The sequence below is a fragment of the Bubalus bubalis genome, chromosome 14 (genome assembly GCF_019923935.1).
Source record: "Bubalus bubalis isolate 160015118507 breed Murrah chromosome 14, NDDB_SH_1, whole genome shotgun sequence".
NCBI classification, from domain to species: Eukaryota; Metazoa; Chordata; class Mammalia; order Artiodactyla; family Bovidae; genus Bubalus; species Bubalus bubalis.
In genome coordinates, this window is record NC_059170.1 from 20,547,093 (window position 1) to 20,569,766 (window position 22,674).

General features: G+C 46.4%; 1 protein-coding gene across 8 annotated transcripts in view; it reads right to left on the reverse strand.

Annotated features, from left to right (window-relative positions):
- Nucleotides 1-6,861: 6,861 nt before the first annotated feature.
- Nucleotides 6,862-22,674, reverse strand: part of CBFA2T2 (CBFA2/RUNX1 partner transcriptional co-repressor 2) — a 147,334-nt gene continuing 131,521 nt past the window's right edge. For 2 of the 8 annotated variants that reach the window (XM_044927728.2, XM_044927730.2), the window contains exons 9-13: nt 19,168-19,236; nt 15,017-15,207; nt 12,084-12,135; nt 11,815-11,890; nt 6,862-11,686 (exon numbers count right to left, since the gene is read on the reverse strand). In XM_044927728.2, coding sequence (XP_044783663.2) covers nt 11,413-11,686; nt 11,815-11,890; nt 12,084-12,135; nt 15,017-15,207; nt 19,168-19,236 — 662 coding nt within the window. In that variant the 3' untranslated portion in view covers nt 6,862-11,412. The remainder of the gene's footprint in view (nt 11,687-11,814; nt 11,891-12,083; nt 12,136-15,016; nt 15,208-19,167; nt 19,237-22,674) is intronic. The other 6 variants (XM_044927729.2, XM_044927731.2, XM_044927732.2 and 3 more) reach the window with 6 other exon arrangements.

Consider the following 22,674-nt stretch of genomic DNA (forward strand, 5'->3'; position numbering starts at 1 on the left):
TGGGGGGGCAGGGAGACCAGGTTGGGGGGACTCCGAATGATCAGTCTCTCAGGGAATGGGGAGCTGGGCGTCACCAGACAGGGGAGTGCTGTGGGCAGGTGTGGAGCTGGACAGGAGGAGTCGGGAATTCCAGCTACAGGGAGCTGGACAGGAGGAGTCGGGAATTCCAGCTACAGGGAGAATGAAGTTCTGAGCTGGGGCTGTGGGGGCACGGAGGGCCCCAGGCCTTCTCGTGTGTCTACTGAACTCTCAAAAGGCCACATTCATTTCCATCCTGCCCTCCCTCTAGGCCCCAAGGTCTTGACCACCTTCATCTCTGGTTGGGATGACTGTGGCAGGTTTTCCACTGGGTTTCCCTTCTGCAGTTTGTTCCCCAGAAAGGAACAGACGGGTTGGGGGAGGTGTTTTCAGACACTGCCGTGGTGACCACACCCTTCTGGCTAAGACCTTTCAATGCTTTTAGCATCAAGATCAAGTCTGATATCTCGACTTGGCATTCAAGGCTCTTAGCAATCAACACCCACTCCCATTACATGCAGCCTCCTCTCCCTAACACACTCCAGCTGAGCCGGGCTGTCTGCAACCTCAGCCACTCCCCTCGACGCCTTTGCTCCCTCCCACTCCCCTACCTGTCCACTGCCTCCTTAGCCTTGGAGCAGCAGGTCAAAGCCATCAGGTCTGACCTGCTTTCCCACTCCTGGCCCTCAGTGCCCCACTCTCGTTGGCTCTTCAGCTCATTTCAACAACCACTCGGCCCCTGCTTTGGGGATGGTGAAATGTCCGAGGCTGGTGACAGCACCCGGGCGAAGAGCGGGCAGAGCAGTGAAGCTGGGAGATCCCAGCTCCTCCTGCCAGCTGCCACACCCACCCTTTCACCCACTCCCTGCACCTGCCTCCTCACCTTCCTCCCACCTGTGGTGAGTCACTTTCACACACCAAAACCTGGGGCCTGGCTCGGGGCCAGGCCAGGTGCTGGCGAGACAGCAGCAGTCTGGGTGGCTTCCACTCCCCTCCAGCTTTCAGAGAGAAACACGCGCACCAAGTCCCCTTAACACAGACTCGGATGGCTCCCAACAAAAGGCCTTCAAGAAGGAATTCCCTGGCTGCCCAGTGGTTAGGACCCTGTGCTTCCACTGCAGCGGGCGTGGGTTCCATCCCTGGTTAAGGAACTAAGATTTCTTTGCATGCCTCGAGGCGTGGCCAAAAAATGTTATCCTTGAAAGGAATATGACTTGAGGAAGACATCAGCCTTCAAGAGGGATACTGGGACAAAGGTGAATCCTCAAGGATGTCACACATTGGCAGAGAGCAGGTTGTGATGGCAGCCAGTGTTCACGGGGCTTCCCGGGTGGCGGGCCTTGTGCTGGGTAGTGGTGGTGGTGTCACTAAGTTGTGTCTAACTTGTGACTCCATGGAGTGTAGCCTGGTGGACTCCTCTGTCCATGGAATTCTCCAGGCAAACATGCTGGAGTGGATTGCTATTTCCTTCTCCAAGGGATCTTCCCAACCCAGGAACAGAACCCAGGTCTCCTGCACTGCATTCTTTACTGACGAGCTTCGAGAGCTGGGGGTGACTCCCATTTGATCACATTTCACCTCACAACAGCCTGGTGGCGAAGGCACCATTAGCTTCCCCGATTTACACGGGAAGAACCAGAAGCTCAGCAAGCAAGTGCCTGCTGTGAGTTACACAGCTGGGTCTGCTCCCTGGCACGGAGAGCTGCTTGCTGTCAAACGTGAACATCGCTGAGCTGAGTGAAATCTCCCCCTTTCTCTGGTAACGGAAATCAGGCTGGGGCTGGAGGACAGTGGCAGCTTTGAGGAGTAAGCGAGGCCAAGCCCTGGGGCTGCAGGGCAGCAGAGGAGACGGCAAGATCCATGGAAGCATATCGCGCGAGGTGGAGGGGGGATCTGACGTGGGTTTTTCAGAGCTCAGCCCTTGGAAGGTGGGGGTGCCGAGTCCTGATCATTTCTGGAACTCTCTAGGCGGTGCCCAGAGAAAGTCAGCTGAATTCATGGGGCAGATAGGCAGCCTCAGAAAAGGCTTGTGCGAACGGGAAAAGGGAAGGGTGCAGGGATCCGCTCCCTGGAAAGGAAGCCGGCTTGTGGAGGGAGGTAGCAGATCTGACTCTAGCCACAAGGGGGCGCCTGGCACCAGGCAATGAAGCCGCTCCGGAGAAGGTGGGGGTGGTTTGTGGCTGGTTCCCCAACGGTCTTGGGAGGGAGGATGTGGAGGAGGAGATACATCCAACTCACTACCATGAAATTCCAGCATCAGGAACAAGCACAAACAGGATGGTTTAGATCAATGCATGTCTGCTCATTCTGAGACTGGATCATCTCAGGCCAGTTATTTTCCTTTATACTGAGTCAGTAGGGTTCTTGGCTGCATTCTTGGTAAAATTTGGAAGGGCTGTTTCCTTGAAACCTACCTTCCAAAAGGGGAACAACTTTTTTTTCCATCTCGTCTCTCTCTGTCAAGGACACGTACAGCAATGCTTCACTCATTTTGATTCATTTAATCTGCTGTTCAATAGTGCACAGAGTATTTATTTCAATGATTGTATTCCCCTATCTTCAAAGCCATGAAATTAAAAGACACTTACTCCTTGGAAGAAAAGTTATGACCAACCTAGATAGCATATTGAAAAGCAGAGACATTACTTTGCCAACAAAGGTCCATCTAGTCAAGGCTATGGTTTTTCCTGTGGTCATATATGGATGTGAGAGTTGGACTGTGAAGAAGGCTGAGCGCCGAAGAATTGATGCTTTTGAACTGTGGTGTTGGAGAAGACTCCTGAGAGTCCCTTGGACTGCAAGGAGATCCAACCGGTCCATTCTGAAGGAGATCAGCCCTGGGTTTTCTTTGGAAGGAATGATGCTAAAGCTGAAACTCCAGTATTTTGGCCACCTCAGTGGAAGAGTTGACACATTGGAAAAGACTCTGATGCTGGGAGGGATTGGGGGCAGGAGAAGGGGACGACAGAGGATGAGATGGCTGGATGGCATTACTGACTTGATGGACGTGAGTCTGAGTGAACTCCGGGAATGGTGATGGACAGGGAGGCCTGGTGTGCTGCAATTCATGGGGTTGCAAAGAGTCGGACACGACTGAGCGACTGAACTGAACTGATCTTCAAATCTACCTAGTCAGTCTCTTACTTTCTGCTATTTTTTTCCCAGCACGATCTTAAGGTTCCATAGTTATTTTATATCCTGTATCTGATAATAACAGTATCTGAAGTCCCAGATCCCAGGAGTCTAAATAAAAAATTTTTTTTTCTGTTCAGGAAGCACTTTATTGTTTCTCCAAGATTAAGAATTAAAAAAAAAAAAAAAAGAAAGAATTTCCACTGACAGAAAATCTGCATTGCTTTGCTCAACTTCTACATGTTGATTTTTGCAGACATATTTCTTTCCAATCATTCCACCCATGATTGATGGATCAGTCTTAACTTCTAGTTTCAATACTTGGCCTTTACTTAGAAAGCTCTTCAGGACCTTTCCTTCTTTTTTTAAATTTAGGCTATTTTGGGTCTATGGTTTTTCCAGTAGACATGTATGGATGCGCGAGTTGGACTGTGAAGAAAGCTGAGTGCCGAAGAATTGATGCTTTCCTTTGAACTGTGGTGTTGGAGAAGACTCTTGAGAGTCCCTTGGACTGCAAGGAGATCCAGCCAGTCCATTCTGAAGGAGATCAGTCCAGGGTGTTCTTTGGAAGGAGTAATGCTAAAGCTGAAACTCCAGTACTTTGGCCACCTCATGCGAAGAGTTGACTCATTGGAAAAGACTCTGATGCTGGGAAGGACTGGGGGCAGGAGGAGAAGGAGACGACAGGATGAGATGGCTGGATGGCATCACTGACTCGATGGACATGAGTTTGAGTGAACTCTGGGAGTTGGTGATGGACAGGGAGGCCTGGCGTGCTGTAATTCATGGGGTCGCAAAGAGTCGGACACGACTGAGCGACTGAACTGAACTGACGCTCGGTCTTCATTGCTGTGCATGGGCTTTCTCTGGCTGCAGCGAACAGGGGCTACTCTCTAGTGGTGTGCAGGCTTCTCACTGCGGCGGCTTCTCTTGTTGCAGAGGGTGGTGTGCAGGCTTCAGGGGTTGCAGCTCAGTAGTTGTGGTTCACATGCCTAGCTGCACCTAAGCGTGAGGAATCTTCCCGAACCAGGGATGGAACCCATGTCCCCTGAGTTGGCAGGTAGATTCCTAGACACTCGACCACTAGGGAAGTCCCTAGGCTAGGACAGGTTTTAATTCAGTAAGAGTAGCTTCATCTAAGGTGATGGCACCCCACTCCAGTACTCTTGCCTGGAAAATCCCATGGACAGAGGGGCCTTGTGGGCTGCAGTCTATGGGGTCGCTGAGGGTCAGATACACCTGAGCAACTTCACGTTCACTTTTCACTTTCGTGCATTGGAGAAGGAAATGGCAACCCACTCCAGTGTTCTTGCCTGGAGAATCCCAGGGACGGGGGAGCCTGGTGGGCTGCCCTCTATGGGGTCGCACAGAGTCGGACACGACTGAAGCGACTCAGCAGCAGCAGCAGCAGCTTCATCTAAAGGAGTTGCAGTGGAAACTATACAAGGTCCTTCTCTGCACTCGAGACTCATCATAGCAGCAATGGCTCCAGGGAGGGCTGTTCAAGCCTTTACTGCGAGCAAGCTGACCCAGCTGGTTGAGAGGGGAGAACACCTTTTTTGCTATAGCATCACTTAGGCTTTTTACCTTAATGTAATGCTTTACATAAGGATTCATAATAGAAGCAGCCTTTTCAGGTTCCTTCAAGATTTGTGACCATCTCAACAATTCTTTTGCTACTCACTCTCATTTATTGTTTAGATGCAGCAGAATAAAGAGCAGTGGCGCAGTGACCTTCGACACCATACATCTGAACAGGTGGCCTCACAAGCTTGATGAAGGGCCTCAGCACAGATGTCCTGGAGCATCGCCCCTGCCAGGAGAGTCCAGACACTGCTGGGGTGGCTGTTCTCTCCCGGGCACCTCTGGGTCAAACCCAAGTTGTGTGCGTGTGTGCTAAGTCACTTTAGTCATGTCCGACTCTTTGCAACCCCATGGGCTGTAGCCCACCAGGCTCCTCTGTCCATGGGATTCTCCAGGCAGGAAGTGGGTTGTCAGACCCTCCTCCAGGGGATCTTCCCGACCCAGGGATCGAACCCACGTCTCCATCTCCTACATTGGCAGGTGGTTTCGTTACCACTAGCACCACCTGGGGTGAGCGCTAAATCAGTTTATTGTTTGTGCTGCTGTTGCTCGTAACGGCTCATTTGCTTGGATACGAACTTTAGTTCATGGACAACTTACACTTGGTTGATATGTAATAATATGATTGTAGTTTTAATATTTTTCTCTAGAGGATTTGCATTTTTGCTTCTGCCAGATCCCAGGAAATACCAACCTGGAATCATCTTAATTCTTCAGTCCAGGTATTCTTTGACCTCTGGAGTAAGGAGAATCTGACCTTAGCCCCAGGAGAGAGCAGACATTAGAGGCTCTGGTCAGTTTCCCCTGCTCCCCTTCTCACTGAGGCCAAAGCCAGCGCCCTGGCTTCACGGAGAGGTCCCGGTGGTTTTGTTTCATTTTGTACAGACTCAAAGCCGAGTGCCACAGTCCCTTAAACTTCTGACTTTTTGGAATTTCTTTTGCCCTCATGGAGCAGTTTTCCTCTACTGAATTACTACTGTGGTTTTAACTTAACAGTCACAGGCTTGAGATCCCCTGGGTGGTGGAGGGCAGTGCTGGGACGCTGATGAGAAAGACTGGCAGTTGGCACCATCTGCATGAAAGATCATACAGTTAGGCCCCCATCTTGCCTTCTAGGGCCAAGACGATCCTTTTCCCAACCCTGAGATCTAGTAACCAACTCCTCCCTTTGCATTTCGGGGGCCCGTGAAGCTGATGGCACCAACAAGCCTCTAGGGCTACTTACTTTCCAGAAATGGTTATCTGGGTGACAGGAGTGAGGCTGGGGCCAGTCGGGCCCATGGGAAATGGTCTCTGGCCAGGAAACCGGACAGCCCAAGACCTCACATGCACAGGTGTGCCTGCAGCAACCTTCATGGCTCAGCTGGTCAGGCCACCTCAGAGCCATGGGACCTGTTGGAGGCACAGCAAGCTGGTGAGCTTTCAGGGGAAGCAGTCTGGACACAGAGTCAAACACCCAAGAAATGTCCAGTTCCAGAAATCCCACTGGAAAATTACCCCAAAGAAGGAAATCATGCTTAGGAAGATGTTCACTTTAGTACGTGAGGGAAAACCTGAAAGCAACCCAACTGCCCAACAGGAGGTGAGGAGTTAAGGAAAACCATGGCCTTGAGGGAATTCTCTGGTTAGGACTCCATGCTCACAGATGAGCACCGGGGTTCAGTCCCAGGTAGAACTCAGATCCTCCGTGAGCTGCGTGGTGTGGCCAAATCAGACAAACAAAAACACGACCTTGATTAGATCATACAACTAGTAAGCAAATGAACTTATTTATGATTTAACATCAGTGTAAAAAGGAATATTCCCAAATCCAGGTATGTTAAAAAATGTTTAAGGAAATAAGTTACTGGAAAAGAAAAAGGACCTACAGAGCCACTACCCTATTCTTCCAACTTTCTGTGGTTATTTTCCTCATTAAAAGATCACTTAATGGTGAAGAGCTAACACGGAGCTGGCAGCGTCTGTATGCTGCTCTTGGCACTTGGCTTCCCACGGTTCCAGCAGCCGGAACCACCTCCTAGCAGATCGAGGAACAAGGCAGAGGGGATTAGAAGCCTGCCGGCAGGATGTCTTACACAAGTCCACGCACCACCTTCCCTCCTAGTCCCATTCCAGCTTGAGTCAGAAAAGGAATATAGCCTTTTTATTGACTACTTGAAGTAGAACAAACTAAATACATATTTAACAGTTTTGGTTCATTTATACAGTACATTAAATAAGTTATGCACAGAGTTAAGTAACAAAAGTTCCTATCAGAGTAAAATGACAAAGCACAGAAAAAAAATCAACTCTACTGCATCCTGTGGGTGGTTTCACATTCATCATCCCCCTTAAAAAAACCATGCTTGGAAGCTCAGTTTTGGATTTATTTACATTATTGGCTTTCTCTGTGGATGGAGCTTTTGTAGCCTCATCAGGAACTTGGAAAGCTGTGAAAGTGGACTGAAGGCCTCTGAGCCAAACAGCACTTTCAGCCATCCGCCTAATGCTTATTGCCGCTTCTCTCTGCCAACTCCAACGCAGGCCCGGGGCTGTCCCTGCCAGCCGCCAGCCGCACATGCCCTATTTGGTATAAGCATCAATGAGTGTACACTGGGCAGCTGTGGGTCTGACCAGATGGGGTAGCAGGGGAAGCGCCATCTCTGGGGCTATGGAGGCAAAGGGGGGAGGCCAAGGCCGCCCTCAGGCCTCAACCTTCTCCTGGCTCATGATGGAAAAGGTTGCCTGCACCATCATCTTTGGAATTGAGCATGTCAATGCACGTGGGCAAAGAGGCAGCGAGTCAACATTTTGGTTTCACAAGAACTACAGACACGCAGTTGGAAAGGGCCCTATTCAACAGCTCGCCCAGTAACCCCCCACCCCACCCCAGGACGGAGTCCCAACAGCTGGCTGCTTGGCCCATGCTGGAACAGTCCATTTCTCTCTGGTTTTTCTTACATTTGGTTTTTCTTACTGCTACCACCCAGTTCTCTGTAAATTGTTCAAGGAAAAAAAAAAAAAAAATCTAAGAAATCTGGCTTGGTCTATTGTCCCGGGAGCCTGGAAATCAGTTCTGAAGAAAGCCTCGAAGATGAGTTCTATTTTAAATGATTTACTCAATCCATAATCTCATCTACAGTTTCCAGGACAAACAGCCATGTGGTCATTATTCATGCTTTCATCCTGAAGAACTCATGACCACACAATTTTAATTGTGTTGTTGGAACTTCAAGCCCACTTGCTGAGATCTCTTCTGGAACTGCCCACAAGGTCTGCCCTTTGCAAGCAGGTGACAGACAGCACTGGGGATCCATCTGACTTTGGGACAAGGCTGTACAAAGTGAAGTGTAGATTTTCTGTCTAGAAGCTGAAGATGCTCATGTTGACACCAAGAAGTGAGGAGCTCCAGGTGGAGCCACTGGTCCAGATGTGCAAAAGTCATCTACACGGCAGAGGGCCCGCAGCAGCCAGCGCCAGGCATGGACCTTTGCCAGGGTGATGGGTCTTGTTTCCACTGAGACACACACAGGACTCAGCACTGTCCAAGAGAAGGTGCCTTTGCTCTGTGACCTCAGGGTGTCGTGACTGAGCCCCATCCTGAGTGCTGCAAGGACGCCCCCAGGTGAAGCTCTCACATTCAGGAGGAGGGCTGCTCACTTCCGAGCAGGTGGAATGAACCTGAGTCTGTTTTCACCACTGGGTGGAGCAGGCAGTGGGGGCCCAGAGGATGATTGAAGCTCTGAGGATCCGGCCCTAAAGCTTCCCTCAGAACATTTAAAACAGCTCCCATGCCGGCTACTTCCGGTCTTCTCTGGCTCCTGCAGCCATTCCTCACTGGGCAGAGGAGAATGATGTGCCACTGCTTGTCACACTTGCCTTTGATCCCTAGGATAACACGAAGAGCCCAGGACCACTCGGGCAAGACCTTCAGGACCACCACTATGTCTTGTCTTTGTCCCCTTAAACTATAAAGGTTGGTCCTCTAAGCAGTCTGATTACATTAAGATACTTTAAGTCTAACTAGGTGAAAGGGGGAGCCTGAATTTGCACCATCAATGTGGTTATCAGCAGACACGGAAAACCAAGTGGGGAACCTGGACTCAGCCCTGGCCCTCCAGTCCCCTCACCCCATTCCAAGACAGTATCCCTTCTCCCAACTCCAACCAGAGCTGAGACTTTCAGAAGAGAGGGAGCTGGAGAAAGGGATTCTTTACATATAAATAGGAAGTTCTGGACAGATGCCCTAGCAACCGACGTGTGAAACTGACCAAAATGAATACAGCACCAGGCCTGAGATCTGAACCGCAATGTGGAACACTGCGGAAATCTTTAGCTTGGTCTCTGGGTGGCACGTGAGCAAAGCAGTTTAGAACAGCATTACAGAAATTCTGAAAATTAAGCTGTCATTGGATCCACAGTCCACAAAAGTCAGCTAGGACCTACCTGCACACTAAACCTAAACCTTAGCTGTAGAGACTGACATCGAGTCTGACAAACAGTATTCGGTTGGCTTTGGCTCTTTATTCCAACCCGAAAAAACCTGAGCTACCCTGGCTCAGCCACTGAAGACTTACAGGACACACCTAGGTGTTCATCTAACTTGCTGACAAAAAAGGGAGCTGAGGTCAGACCCAGTGGACACCGTGAGACACCCTCTTGCTGCCACCAGATTTATAGGCTCAGTGACCGCCTCTCATGGGACATCTCTTCTCAGGGAAATGCAGGCAACTCCTGTCTGAGGTTCTGATTTCATCTGTTAGGCAGGATATCTCGACTGCTGTAACTAAAGGAAAGCTGAACAATAAAGCAACTATTCTGTTATGCTTTCTCTGGGTATACCTTACTTTACACAGCAGAAGTCTGGGTATTTTAATGGTGCCTCATACTGAGTTTAAGACAGAAAATCCTTGAGTAAGGTAAATTAGGGACTTACTGTTTTTATTTATTTATTTACTTGGCTGCTCTGGGTCTTAGTTGTAGCTTGTGGGATCTAGTTCCCTGACCAGGGATTGAACCCTGGCTCTCTGCATTGGGAGCACAGAAGCATAGCCACTAGACCACTAGGGAGGTCCTGGGACTTAGTGTTTAAAGTAAGATATACCTATACGTAAGGATAACGATAACTATGCTGATACCTTACTGGGAGCCTTCAATTCACTCTGGTCAATGTGCAGAAAATGGCCGTCTAAAGTTGAGCTTTCAAGGGTCGGCAGGAGCAGGGCCAACCAACTCACTCCTTGGTGCAAGTGGGTGCTAGAGGCTTGGAGTTGGACAGGGGGAGGGTCAGGGTCCTTGGGCTCCCAATAAAACTTGAATGGCAAGGAAGAACGTGTGTGGCAATTCCTAACATTTTAAAGGGAGTACAGGTGATGTCATGTTTGGAGAATCAGGTAAGCAGCTGGAAAAACTCCCTGAAGACAGGAAGAAAAATTGGTCAGGCTCTCACAAATGGTTGTCACATTTCAGGAAACTTTTCTTAGCTCAAAGAGGGTAGGTATGAACAAAATTAGAGAAGGGAAACAGGATTGTATGCCCAATAATAAATTGACATAGGACACATAATGACAAAGTCTGAAGAATTCTTTCAGGTCCAAAAGGGTCGCTCAGAAGTGACCAGGCCTTGACTGGTGAGGCAAGTCATAGCCACACCACATCACATCCTATGGGTCAACTATGGCTTCAGAGGTGCCAGACAGAGACCATGGGAAGAAGATCCACCCAGTGATCTGGACATGCGTGGTCTGAGAATAAAAGGACACGGAACAAGACGACTGTGCAAAGAGCCAAGTGGTGACAAAAGTTTCTGCATTTCCAACAGATGATCCATTCAGTAATGCGATGGCACTGGTTTGGCCAACATGCTCAGAGAGAACAGACGATCCATAATCGAGTCTCATTCTCCCTCAGACCAATCCATGCGCTGAAAACTATTTTCTGCATAAGCAAAATAAAAAAAGAGAGAAAAAAAATGGGTCCCAAACTAAAATAGCCAGCCAGGCTGGACAATCTTGTCCAACATGATCTGTGATGCTTGGTGGAAGTTTTATTTTTTATTATGGGTGCTTTTACTGAAATGGTGACTTCTTCCTGTGGTTTCTGAAAATCTTACGTCTGAACGGCAGGGCCGACGAGGGTGTCCTGAGTGCTGCTTTCTGCCTGCCCAAGTCCCCAGGGACTAATCAGTGGCACCTGCCGAGGGTGGAAATGGGCTCAGGGAACTGTTCAGGGGCAAGAGGAGCCACTTCCTGTGGGAGACAGCCCTCCTTCCCAGCTTGCTATCAGTCTCTAGGCCTCGGTTGCGGGAGGACGTTGGAGCAGCAGACGGTGAAGGGGTGAGCTGCTTCCAGCCTGACTGGGCACACCTGACAGTCGGCTTGCTCACAAGGCAGGGAGGAGCTGGCGGTCTACATGGAAAAGTGGCTGGCCGTGCCAGCTTTAGCTGGGAGAAGAACAAGCTTGGAAGCTATGGAGGAGTCAGGTCCAGCCAGCGGCCATGCACACACAGGTGGGAAATGGACAAGTGTGTGGACAGGCTGGGGCTTCAAGTCTGCCTGCCTCCACTTCTCTTCTGGATGATGACCCAACAGCGACTGGCACTGCTTCACATAGCCAGCCTTCCATGTGGAATTCTGTCGTGCTCTGAGGTTGCTGGGGGAAGTGAGTCTGGGGCTCAGAGTCCGTTGGTGTCGATGGCTGTCACAGAGGCTGGTGTGGAGGAGCGTGAGGTGGTTGCCGAGGTCTTGTCCAGGGCTGGACTGGGGACGCTGCAGTCGGCGGACCGGGCTGAGGAGCCCCTCCCTCCAGGAAGCAGGGGCCGGCTTTGGCTGTGGGGACTCTGGCCGTGCAGGTTCTGGCCACAGAGGCGGTGGTGCCGCTCCCAATCCTTATGCTGGCAGAAAGAACCGCAGTATCGTGCGATGTTGCAGCCACTGCAGGTTTCACTGGCTTTGCGGCCACAGTTCCAGCAGTTCTGCAAGACACAGGCATCGGTCAGCTGCTGGGATCCTGGGGGGCACACTTGTCATCACGTGCCAGCTCCTCTGCAGAAGAGGCGGCGGGGCCGTGTGGGGAGGGTGTGGGCTCTGGGGCTGCACACACCTGCGCCTGTACTGCCTGCCCTGCCGCTGCTGTCTGTTTACTTCTTCTGTGTTACAGGAAGACCGCCTGCCCTGGGCTGTGGGGACAGCGACATGAGGGGATGTGACGACATGTGCACACAGCACTGTAGGGCAGGAGCAAGTCCTGCTGAAGGCAACAACTCCTTGTTTTGACTCATATTTTAATCCTCAATGACCAAACCAAACCAGGCTCCCACATCATAGCTAGCTATTCCAAGACAAATGTGCTTAGACAGTTTTCCTTCTTACCCTTTGCAATGCAGAAATGATCTTGACTGTGCTCACTGACAACACCTGAAATCTTTAAAAAAAAAAAGTCACCTGCGTGGGTACTAGGCTGGGTGACCATGTGTGTGGGAAGCTGTGCTACTTGATGTGCCCATTCTCTGTTCAGTGATACATCCCATCAGAGGTGGGCTGGGGATCACGGGACTACTTCCGGTCTGTTTACAGGAGCCCCTGTAATACCTCAGAACCTAAGGTCCCAAGGTCTATGTCAGGGAGTTTCTTCCTATTTTTTGCTCCCACACCTGCCCCTGGGTACTCTCCTCCCTGACACACGAGTGTTTTACACCTAAGGTCTCCACGACCCACTTATGGATTTGATCAGCCAGCTGCACCCTCCCCTGCAGGCTCTGCAGAATGGCAGAAGCCAATTATGAGGCCTGGCCTGATGATCAAGGAAGAAAGATGCTGTCTCTTCCTCAAGTGTAAAAACAACTAACAAACAACAACAATAACAAACAACTGATAAGAGCAAAAAAGGACCTTGAGGTCCCCCACCTCTTGCTCTGTATAGATAGATGGGACACTGAGGGCCAGTGGGCAGGACTTGTCTGAGCTTGTAAAATGATCACGTGGCTATGCAAAGCCTGGAACCTGGGCCTCCTGGCTCTACTATTCTCAAGGGACACACTTAGTTTCAAAGAGCAACAGAAAGGACTGCAGATCCCTTCCAACACTAGAGGCTTCTCAGGAAATACACTCCAGGGACTTTCCCAACCTTGCTAACACCAACACTGGAGAACCAGAATCAGGGACAGAAGTCATTCTTAGGATGTTCACAGATTCTCAAGCAAGCTGTATTCCAGAAAATTTCACACTCTGGTAGGCTGACTCCAGACGGTGCTTTGGTCGAACAGTATTGCTTGTGGGGAATGTCCTTCATGGAGCTGCCGTGGAAACATAGGCCTCTACTTCCTCTGTCCAAGTCTGCAAGAACATCTCAAACTGGGCCAGAGGATTAAAGCAACGGTGCTTTCACCTTGACCACCATTGAGAAGCCAGGGTGAAAAGGATAATTTGCATTCCCTGTCTCTGTGGCTTTGCCCTGACTTTACCAAAAGGCTTTGCCAAGAAACATGATGAAAGGTTTACTGTGGTCATCACCCTTCAAATCAGCATTCCTCAAAGATGGAGCAAAGCACATGGCCAAAAAGGCCTTGTAATTTATGGGGAAGGTTATAAATCTTCTGAGTTACTGGCCAGGGAAGTCAGAGATGGTATTCCAGAATATCCTTTGACAAGCAGGGGCCATCAGTTTATGTCAGTTACTACTCCACGTGTAGCCTGGGGAACACCTGTATCAGAATGACCCAGAGCCCATCCCAAAGTTTCCTGACCTTATTTCAAACCTGGCTCAAAGGAGAAATGATTCTTATCTTACACTCAGCTGCTAGCCCATCACGTTTGCCAGGAAATCTAGGCTGGGGACGGAAGGGGACCTGTACCTGAGGTGTCATTCCAAGGGAGATGCTTGGGTCTGGCCTCAGGGGAGGCAGCTGCTCTGCAAGAGTGGGAGCTGCCACACCTATGGCGTTAACAACGTAAGAAAGTCCTTCCTGTCTGAACAGTGCACTGCAGTTTAAAAACACTTCCACAACTGTGATCTAATTGTATCTTCCTTAGGAATGCTGCTAGTGTGAGGGGAACTGGGACGAGTGCTCAGGGCTCCTGGGCTCCTTCTGCCCTACCGAACTACCTCTCACAGGAGAACGAGAAACTCCAGGGGTTACCTCTAGAGATCAAGCAGAACTTTCTGAGTGAACTGGAGGAAACCAGCCCTCTTGGTCCAACACAAACTCACTCAGAGCATACGCCCTGCTATCCTGCCTTGTTTTGGAAGGAAAGTTTGCGGGGATGGATGCCAATGTGTGCCTCACCTGCAAGTCACTTTGTGCCCTGAATATAGATATTGATATGGGTGGCTATAATGAATCCAATACACAACAGAAACAAACAGGAGAGGAGAAGGGAAAGGGGAGAGTCAGAGGAACTACTCTCTTCCAGTTCAGCTGGAAAGGCTGCAACAGGACCTGCCCACATCCTTTCTCAACGGCCATGTGATAGGCAGGCATGTTCATCTTCACATCATCATGCTTAACACTGTTCTTTGAAAAAGATTTAAGGAGGATGAGACAATAAAATTTCTGTCGTTTAAAAAACAAACCACCACCAACAAAAAAGCTCAGTTCTTTATAACCTTAGGAATATCCCAGAGAGTACATGGGGTTTACCTACTTATAGAAACAGGCTTGTTTCAGGACTTAAAAGTTTGCCTTAAACCTGAAAAGTAACTGAAATCAAAGTTACAGAAAAATTTCATTACATTTGAAGGGCTGTTAGGATGTTTCTGTCATGTGCCTTTTCTTTTAATTATTTTTTTCCTCATAGTGGTACAAAGCACTACCATGTCCCAGGGCAGTCAAGCAGGCCTTCCGGATCTATCCCCTCAATCCATGAAATAACTAGCCTCTTTGTAAACAGACTGGATACTGCAGGACCTGCACTGCCTTTCTCTGGCTTCAGTGATGTGGGATTAGGTCAGTTAAATTTCCGAAATCACAGTTTCCTCACTGGTAAAGCCGGATTCCAACAACACCCACATCCCACTGTGAGGATCACAGAGACCACACGCGCTGAGCTGTGTGTGCGGCACCACTCAGGCAGCGGCGGTCACTGTTGTCACGTAGTTCCCCAAACTTGAGAGAGACTTCTCGTAACTTAAACCCATATAATGAGCCAATATGTAAGAATATAATAATTGAGAAACAAACCTCTCTGGAACTGAATAAAAATTATAATTCTCTAGTTCAAGAGAGGCCTGTTGGCTCTTACTGCCCAGCACCTGAGAGGAAAGCAGTGGGCTTGGTCCCCTCAGCCCCAGCCCCCAGCACTCTGACCTCTGTTGACTCTTCCTGCTCATTTATGACGAGGAAGGCGTCCTCTGCAGCCTGCCGCTTGACGTCCGCTATTGTCTGCTCCATTCGAGCTCTCTCGGTTGCAATCACTTCAAAGGCTTTTTGCTCTGCCTCAGCAACAGCTTTCTGTACTTCTGACATGGCCTGAATTTTCACCTTATTCACAGCTTCTTCTGGAAGAAAGTGACAGTAAAATCAACTGGCCGAGAAATCTCTCCCCTCCTACTCCACATCATTTCAAAGAAGGGACAGAGGTCAAACATGATTTTTCTTCTAAAAATACTTATGACCATGGCATTCACTTTTATTTTTATCTTCACTTGTCTATTCATGCGATCATTTGTTGGGTCTGCAGACCCAATCACTTGTCGGCACTGTGCAAGGTGCTGAGGAGACCTTGGCAACTAAGATGTAACATATTTTCACAACCGTGATCAAGTGTAAGTGTGGCTGAGGGGATATGATACTTGTCATTATCAGGGACAAGAATTCCAAGGGGAAAGGTGGTCAGGTCTGTAAGTGGCAGAGGAGGATCAGGAAAATGTGTCATGGTTGAGATGGTTGGTGGAAAGGAATCTTCTAGCTTGCATTTCACGCTAAGGAATTTGGCCCTTCTTCTAAAGAAAATGTGAAACCCTAAAAGGGTCTACACAGAATGAAAAGAGTGAGGGCAGAGACACCAACTGAGAAGCTGGTCAATAATCTGGCTGATAAATAGAGATTCTGAATGTAGGTGGGAGCAAGTAACACAGAGGAGGGGGTGAGATAGAATGAGGCTGGTGCACCTAAGGGTCTGGAGGTGAAGGATGGAAGTGCTGTGCATTGAAACAGATAATGAGCAAAATGCTGGTGTGGAGGTAAGCAAGAGGCTGAGGTGCATCCAGGTACAAATCACCAGGAGACAGTTAGGTACAGAAGACTGAACTCGGTGGAGAAATGTTGCCTGAAGATATAGTTCTGGGAAGGTTGCTAGGTGCTCTGGGCTACAAAAACCCCAGTTGCCATTACCCCAGCTGGATCCTCATCAGTTCTTCCCATCAAACCCTGCTTAGTTTACACAGGATGTATACTCCAGGTGACATATGGTATGCACCTGAGCCTCAGTCCTGGGTCCCAGCGTGAATGACCTTCCTTCTGAGTCCACAAGACTGGACAACCGTGAAGCCTAAGGAAACTCCCTTACTGCTTGGTTCTTGCACATGGCCGAGGCTCAAAGGGGGTTCACACAGTGTTCTAGGCTGCCAACCTAGAACTTTCCATCATATTGCTCCAGCCAAGAAAAGTTTTCACCCCAAATGTCAAGGGTGATGCTGATAACTATTTTCATTTCCCATAATTCTACTTTATGTCTTGGTAATAAAATATACACCTCCCCACTGCCAACTGCAAAGATTTTTCTGAAGTGCTATGTAGTTTTCCAAATGAGTTTTTTTTATTTGTTTGTTTTTGATTTTATTTTATTTTTAAACTTTACATAATTGTATTAGTTTTGCCAAATATCCAAATTAGTTTTAATGGTAAGATAATATTCCATGGTGCCACACTATAAATTCAAATAATCATTCATTGACAGGTGGGCATTTCCTAGGTTGCCCTTCCCTTGCTCCAGTTCAGTTCAGTCACTCAGCTGTGTCCGACTCTGTGACCCCATGGACTGTAGCACGCCAGGCTTCCCTGTCCATCACCAACTCCTGGAGCCTACTCAAACTCATGTCCATCGCGTCAGTGATGCCATCCAACCATCTTATCCTCTGTGGTCTCCTTCTCTTCTTGCCTTCAATCTTTCCCAACATCAGGGTCTTTTTCAGTGAGTCAGTTCTTTGCATCAGGTGGCCAAAGTATTGGAGTTTCAGCTTCAGCATCAGTCCTTTCGATGAATATTCAGGACTGATTTCCTTTAGGATGGACTGGTTGGATCTCCTTGCAGTCCAAGGGACTCTCAAGAGTCTTCTCCAACACCACAGTTCAGAAGCATCAATTCTTCGGCACTTAGCTTTCTTTATAGTCCAACTCTCATATCCGTATGTGACTACTGGAAAAACCATAGCTTTGAATAGACGGACTGTTGTTGGAAAAGTAATGTCTCTGCTTTTTAATATGCTGTCTAGGTTGGTCACAGCTTTTCTTCCAAGGAGCAAGCGTTTTTTAATTTCATGGCTGTAGTCACCATCTGCAGTGATTTTGGAGCCCAAAAAGTCTCTCACTGTTTCCATTGTTTCCCCATCTATTTGCATTGAAGTGATGGGATGAGATGCCCTGATCTTTGTTTTCTGAATGTTGAGTTTTAAGCCAACTTTTTCACTCTCCTCTTTCACTTTCATGAAGTTCTCCTTCACTTTCATCAAGTTCTCCTTCGCTTTCTGCCATAAGGGTGGTGTCATCTGCATATCTGAGGTTATTGATACTTCTCCCAGCAATCTTGATTCCAGCTTGTGCTTCCTTTAGCCCAGCATTTCACATGATGTACTCTGCCGATAAGTTAAATAAGCAGGGTGACCATAAACAGCCTTGACGTACTTCTTTTCCTATTTGGAACCAGTCTGTTGTTCCATATCCAGATCTAACCGTTGCTTCTTGACCTGCATATGGATTTCACAGGAGGCAGGTCAGGTGGTCTGGTATTCCCATCTCTTGAAGAATTTTCCACAGTTTGTTGTGATCCACACAGTCAAAGGCTTTGGTGTAGCCCTTTTTTATACACTGCTTCTTTAACAATTTGTGTCTAAATCTGGATCATTCCTTACAACCATGGATTGTAGGGAGTCATTCCAAATCGTTACTGTTATTTAAAAACTTATTTATTTATCTCTGGTTGCACTCGGTCTTCGCTGCTGTGCACGGGCTTTCTCCAGTTGTGGTGGGTGGGCTTTTTGACTGTAGTGACTTCTCTTGCTGTGGAGCATGGGCTCAGGGGTGTGTGGGCTCAGTAGTTGCCATCTGCGGACTTAGCTGCCCCCACCGCATGTGGAACCTTCCTAGACCAGGGATCAAACACATGTCTCTTGGATTGGTAGGCCACTTCTCAACCGCTAAACCACTAAGTCAGTCTCCTTTTTACGATCATTTTTAAATTTGTTTTAATTCTTTTGGCTGTGCCATGAGGCATGTGCAATCTTAGTTCCCCAACCAGGGATCAAAGCTATTCTCCCTGCACTGGAAGCTCTGAGTCTTAACCACTGGACCACCAGGAAAGTCCCTGGATCATTTCCTTCTAAAAGGAAAGAGTCAAAAGCATGCAAGTGAGAAATGATTTCAAAATACCCTTGTGTTCACAGGTGGTAATACTCAATAATTCATTAAGTATTATTATTCATTAATTTTTAATCATTAATCCATTAAGAATTATTTAGTGAAATTAACAGGGTCCTCTAAAATTTTGTCAATAATTAGGTGTTAAAGACTTTGGGGGCTAATTGGTCAGGGTTGCATTATCTTGTACTTTCTTGACTGTCAGTGAAAATAAACATTTTGCAATAGAGTTATCTGTATTTCTCATAACGTGATGTGTCTGTCCATTTGTTTATATTATGGTCTTAAAATTAAGTGGGTATTAATCTTTTTGTAGAAATAAATTTTTTCTTAGGGAGAAACCCCAAAACTATTAATTCCACTGAGAAAGGGAGGCAAGAAGGAAAAAAAGACTAGTATTTGGATAAGGTAATAGGAGGTTAGCATAATCCCCGTCTTTCCACAACAAGCAGTTCCTACCCTCCCTTATTCTTGCAGAAAATGACACCTAGCAAGAACAGTCTTGATGAAGCTCGAGACAGTGAAGGTGAAAGGAAGAGCAGACTGAACCAAATGTGGGAGTGTGAGAATACAGTGATGAGGACAGGCAGAAATCAATTAAGCTATATTTCCAGAAATGGGGCATATAAATAGGGAAGAGTCGGTTACTTAATGCCTCCCAGTAGAAGCGGTGAAAAGGACTTGGATGGACTGTACAGAATCACTACAAATTCTCAACCAGCAAAGAACACAACAGGCAGTCCAGAAGTGGGGACACCTAAAGGGGGAGAAGCAGGGGCCTAGAGCTTTTTGCAGAGGGAGTTATGAGAAAATCACCTTTTCACAAATATGTACTCTACACTCAAATCAGTGAGTACATGTGACCCCTAAACAGACAGACATACCAGTCTTTTTCCAAAACTCCACAGGTACATATCCTGTTCCCGGCCTACTGTTGAATTCCCGCTGAGAATCTACAGAGAGAGAGAGAAACAGCATAGCGCAGAACTGTCTATAATTGGCATGTTTTACTTTTGTGGAAAACTCTCATTTACCACTTAGAAAGATTCAAACATATACACTCATTTACTGGAAAAAATATTGTAACAAGAAATAAAATCAGGTTATAATAGTACACTTAAATTTTAAATGCTCACTTGCTAATCATTGGAGAAAAGCAAATTAAAACCATGAGATGTCACCTCACACCTATCAGAATGGCTATCATCAAAAAGACTACAAATAACAAATGTTGGTGAAGGTGTGAGGAAAAAGGGAATCCTTGTACACTGTTGGGGGGAATGTAAATTGGTACAGACGTTATAGGAAACAGTATGGCAGTTCCTCAAAAACCTAAAAACTGCCATATGATCCAGCTACTCCATGCCTGGGTACATATCTGAAGAAAAGGAATACAGTAATTCAAAAAGATATAAACACCCCAACGTTCATAGCAGCATTATTTACAATAGCCAAGATATGGAAGCAACCTAAGTGCCCATCAACATATGAATGGATAAATATGTGGTATCTTCATGGTATTTCCAGAAGTCAAAATTTTCAGCTCATTTACTAAGAAAACTAGAGTTTCAGAAGCTATTAATCAAAGGTCAGACAGAGAATGCAAGTATTTGGATCAGAAGTGCGGGACAGAAAGAACTGTGGTTCTGTAAGAGGATGCTCTAGTTCTTAGGAGAAACAGAACAAAGCACTTGAGAAAGCCAACGTGGCCAACGTGAACAAATGGTGAACTGAGGCACAGGGCACGTGCCTGGCCACTGTGCTGTTGCTCTCTTAGTACTTCTACGTGTTTAAAAAACTTCAAAACAAAAAATTGAGAAACAAATTATCTTTAAGCATAGGCATACAAAATTTCTTAGGAACACTAATTTGCTAATAAGTGGAGGAGGTAAAAAGTGGGATAGGGAAGATTTCCACATTCTATATGTTTCTGTACTACTTGACATTTTTGCAACGCAGTTCATTCTTTTAAATTCCATTAAAAAAAAAAAAAAGATATACCCAAGAAAATGAAGGGGATCTAATATTACCAGATATTAAAACACATTCTGAAGCTATAATAATTAAGTTTGATATTACATTGGGAAGCTATCCTAATTGCTAAGCATGTATGCTGGTTCTGGAATAAACTTAATAAGCTGTAGGACTACTTATGCCAAGTTTCTAACTTATTTAAGCCTCAGTTTTGCCATCTGTAGATGAATCTAATGGCAGTTCCTATTATCTCCATGGGCAGGCTTGAAAACACATATAAAAGGCTTATTAGCACTGGCAGGAACACAGTAAGAGTCCATACAACTATTATTACCAAAGGTGATAACTAACATAGTCAGAAAGACTGTAATACTTAAGAGTATAATATTTAAGTATTAACAAAATTAGCATATGATAGTTATTTCATTTTAACAGGTAAAGGATGGGTATCAATTGATGGTAGGAAAATTTAAACTATTTGGAGAATTTAAAGTTGGATAGCTAATATGCAAACACATAAAAGTTGAATATAGATGAAATTTATTGTGCCCTGGGAAGGGATCAAGTTCAAGGAAAAACTATAAATAAAATGTTAGATTTGACCCCATATTAACTATCTCATCCATTAAACAAAACATGATCAAGTGAACAAAACACCTGTATCCATAACTCATTAATTTACAGCTAAGGGTATCCTGAAGGAAAAATTCCCACCTATAAAGATTTTATATATCACTTACCATAAAACAAAAAATAAGCAAAAAACCTTTAGTTCAACAATAAGAATGGCTTAAAAAAATAATAGTATATTTACATGGTGGAATACTGTAGTAGTCTTTAAAATGTTGTTTATAAAATCTTCAATATGAGAAACATGTTTAATACGCAGTTATGTTTTCAAAGAAATCAACAGAAAGTTGTAATACAGAATTCTCAGATACATTCCAAAGCTCTTCAGTGTGGGATGATGAACTAGTAAATCCTTTATATGTTTCTGTATTTTCTACAATGAGCCATACAGTTTGACTGTTAAAAAACAAAAAACAAAACAACTTCATGAGGTTGCTCCAAACAAAAAGAAATGGTTCTTTACTGTGGGAGACCAGGTCCCATCTCAGACAAATTAAATCAGAACCTCTGGAGCTGGGGCCATGGCATCGGGAGTTTTCCAAAGGTCCTTAGATGGGTTCTGAGGGGCATCCAGGATTAATGACTGAAGAGAAGTGCCTGGCCTAGAACCCACTGTTCACAGTTAAGGTCTCCCAAACCACATTAGGAGCATCACCTCTCTGTAGGTCATATATGTACACATATATATACTTTCTGCTGTAACAATGGTAAAGTCCTTTTCAGCTGATTCTTTCAATATTGGTACATCTTGATCTTTCAGTTGCAGGCATTATTAATTGATTAAACTTTTCAGTGGGAAGGAATTTCATTCTTTTTTCAGCCCACCAGACATAATAAAAATTTCCTTCTTCCCCTCCCCCAAATAAATATACTCAAATTCTGTTACATCAATAATTACAATTGAATTTGTAATTATTTCAAATTCAATCTCAAACTCTATTCCTGTGGTGTCAATACATTATAAATTCCCTTTTCTTGAAGAAATTTCCAGCCAGCTTCTGGGCTATTCTAGTCTGAACTGGCTACTTTCCAGACTATTTCAGCCTGGAAAGTCCCACTGTTGTTTGGGATCCTCCCAAGTAGTCCAGGGATTCCCTTCCTCCATGTCTTTCCACTTTATGGTTTATTTCCTGTGTTAGGACACATATGCCTAAAGGCACATCCTACCCAGATGTGGCAGATACCATAATGAAGGCATATGGGAGGTGATTCCCCACCCCACCCCTAAATTGTGGGTTATTAATCTAACAATTGTTTTGTTAGAATTCTAGGTGAAACAGTCTGATCACAGGTGGCCCCTCATTTAGCCATGCCTTTGGACAGGACACTTTTTCATCCACTAGGTGAATGCAAGGGAACATTTTTGGAGGAATAGTTTCAGGTGGTATCCTGGATATATCCTGGATTGAGAGCTCAACAATTTTCATCTCAACTGCTTCAGGATGGGAAAAGGCAGGAAGGGACGACCCAGCTTGGTACAGTAAAACTACTTGGTTTTTTGTCCAGGCAGAGGTTGATAAATGGTATTTTTCTAGACAGGGAATGGGGAAAAGCAGATGGAAGCTGAGGTGAATATTTTGAGGGCTACTATAAGGAATGAATGAATGTGATGTACATGAGATGTCCCAAATACATTCAGCTAGTAAGTACACTCGCCTGGAAAATCCCATGGGTGGAGGACCCTGGTGGGCTGCAGTCCATGGGGTCGCGAAGAGTCAGACATGACTGAGCGACTTCACTTTCACGCATTGGAGAAGGAAATGGCAACCCACTCCAGTGTTCTTGCC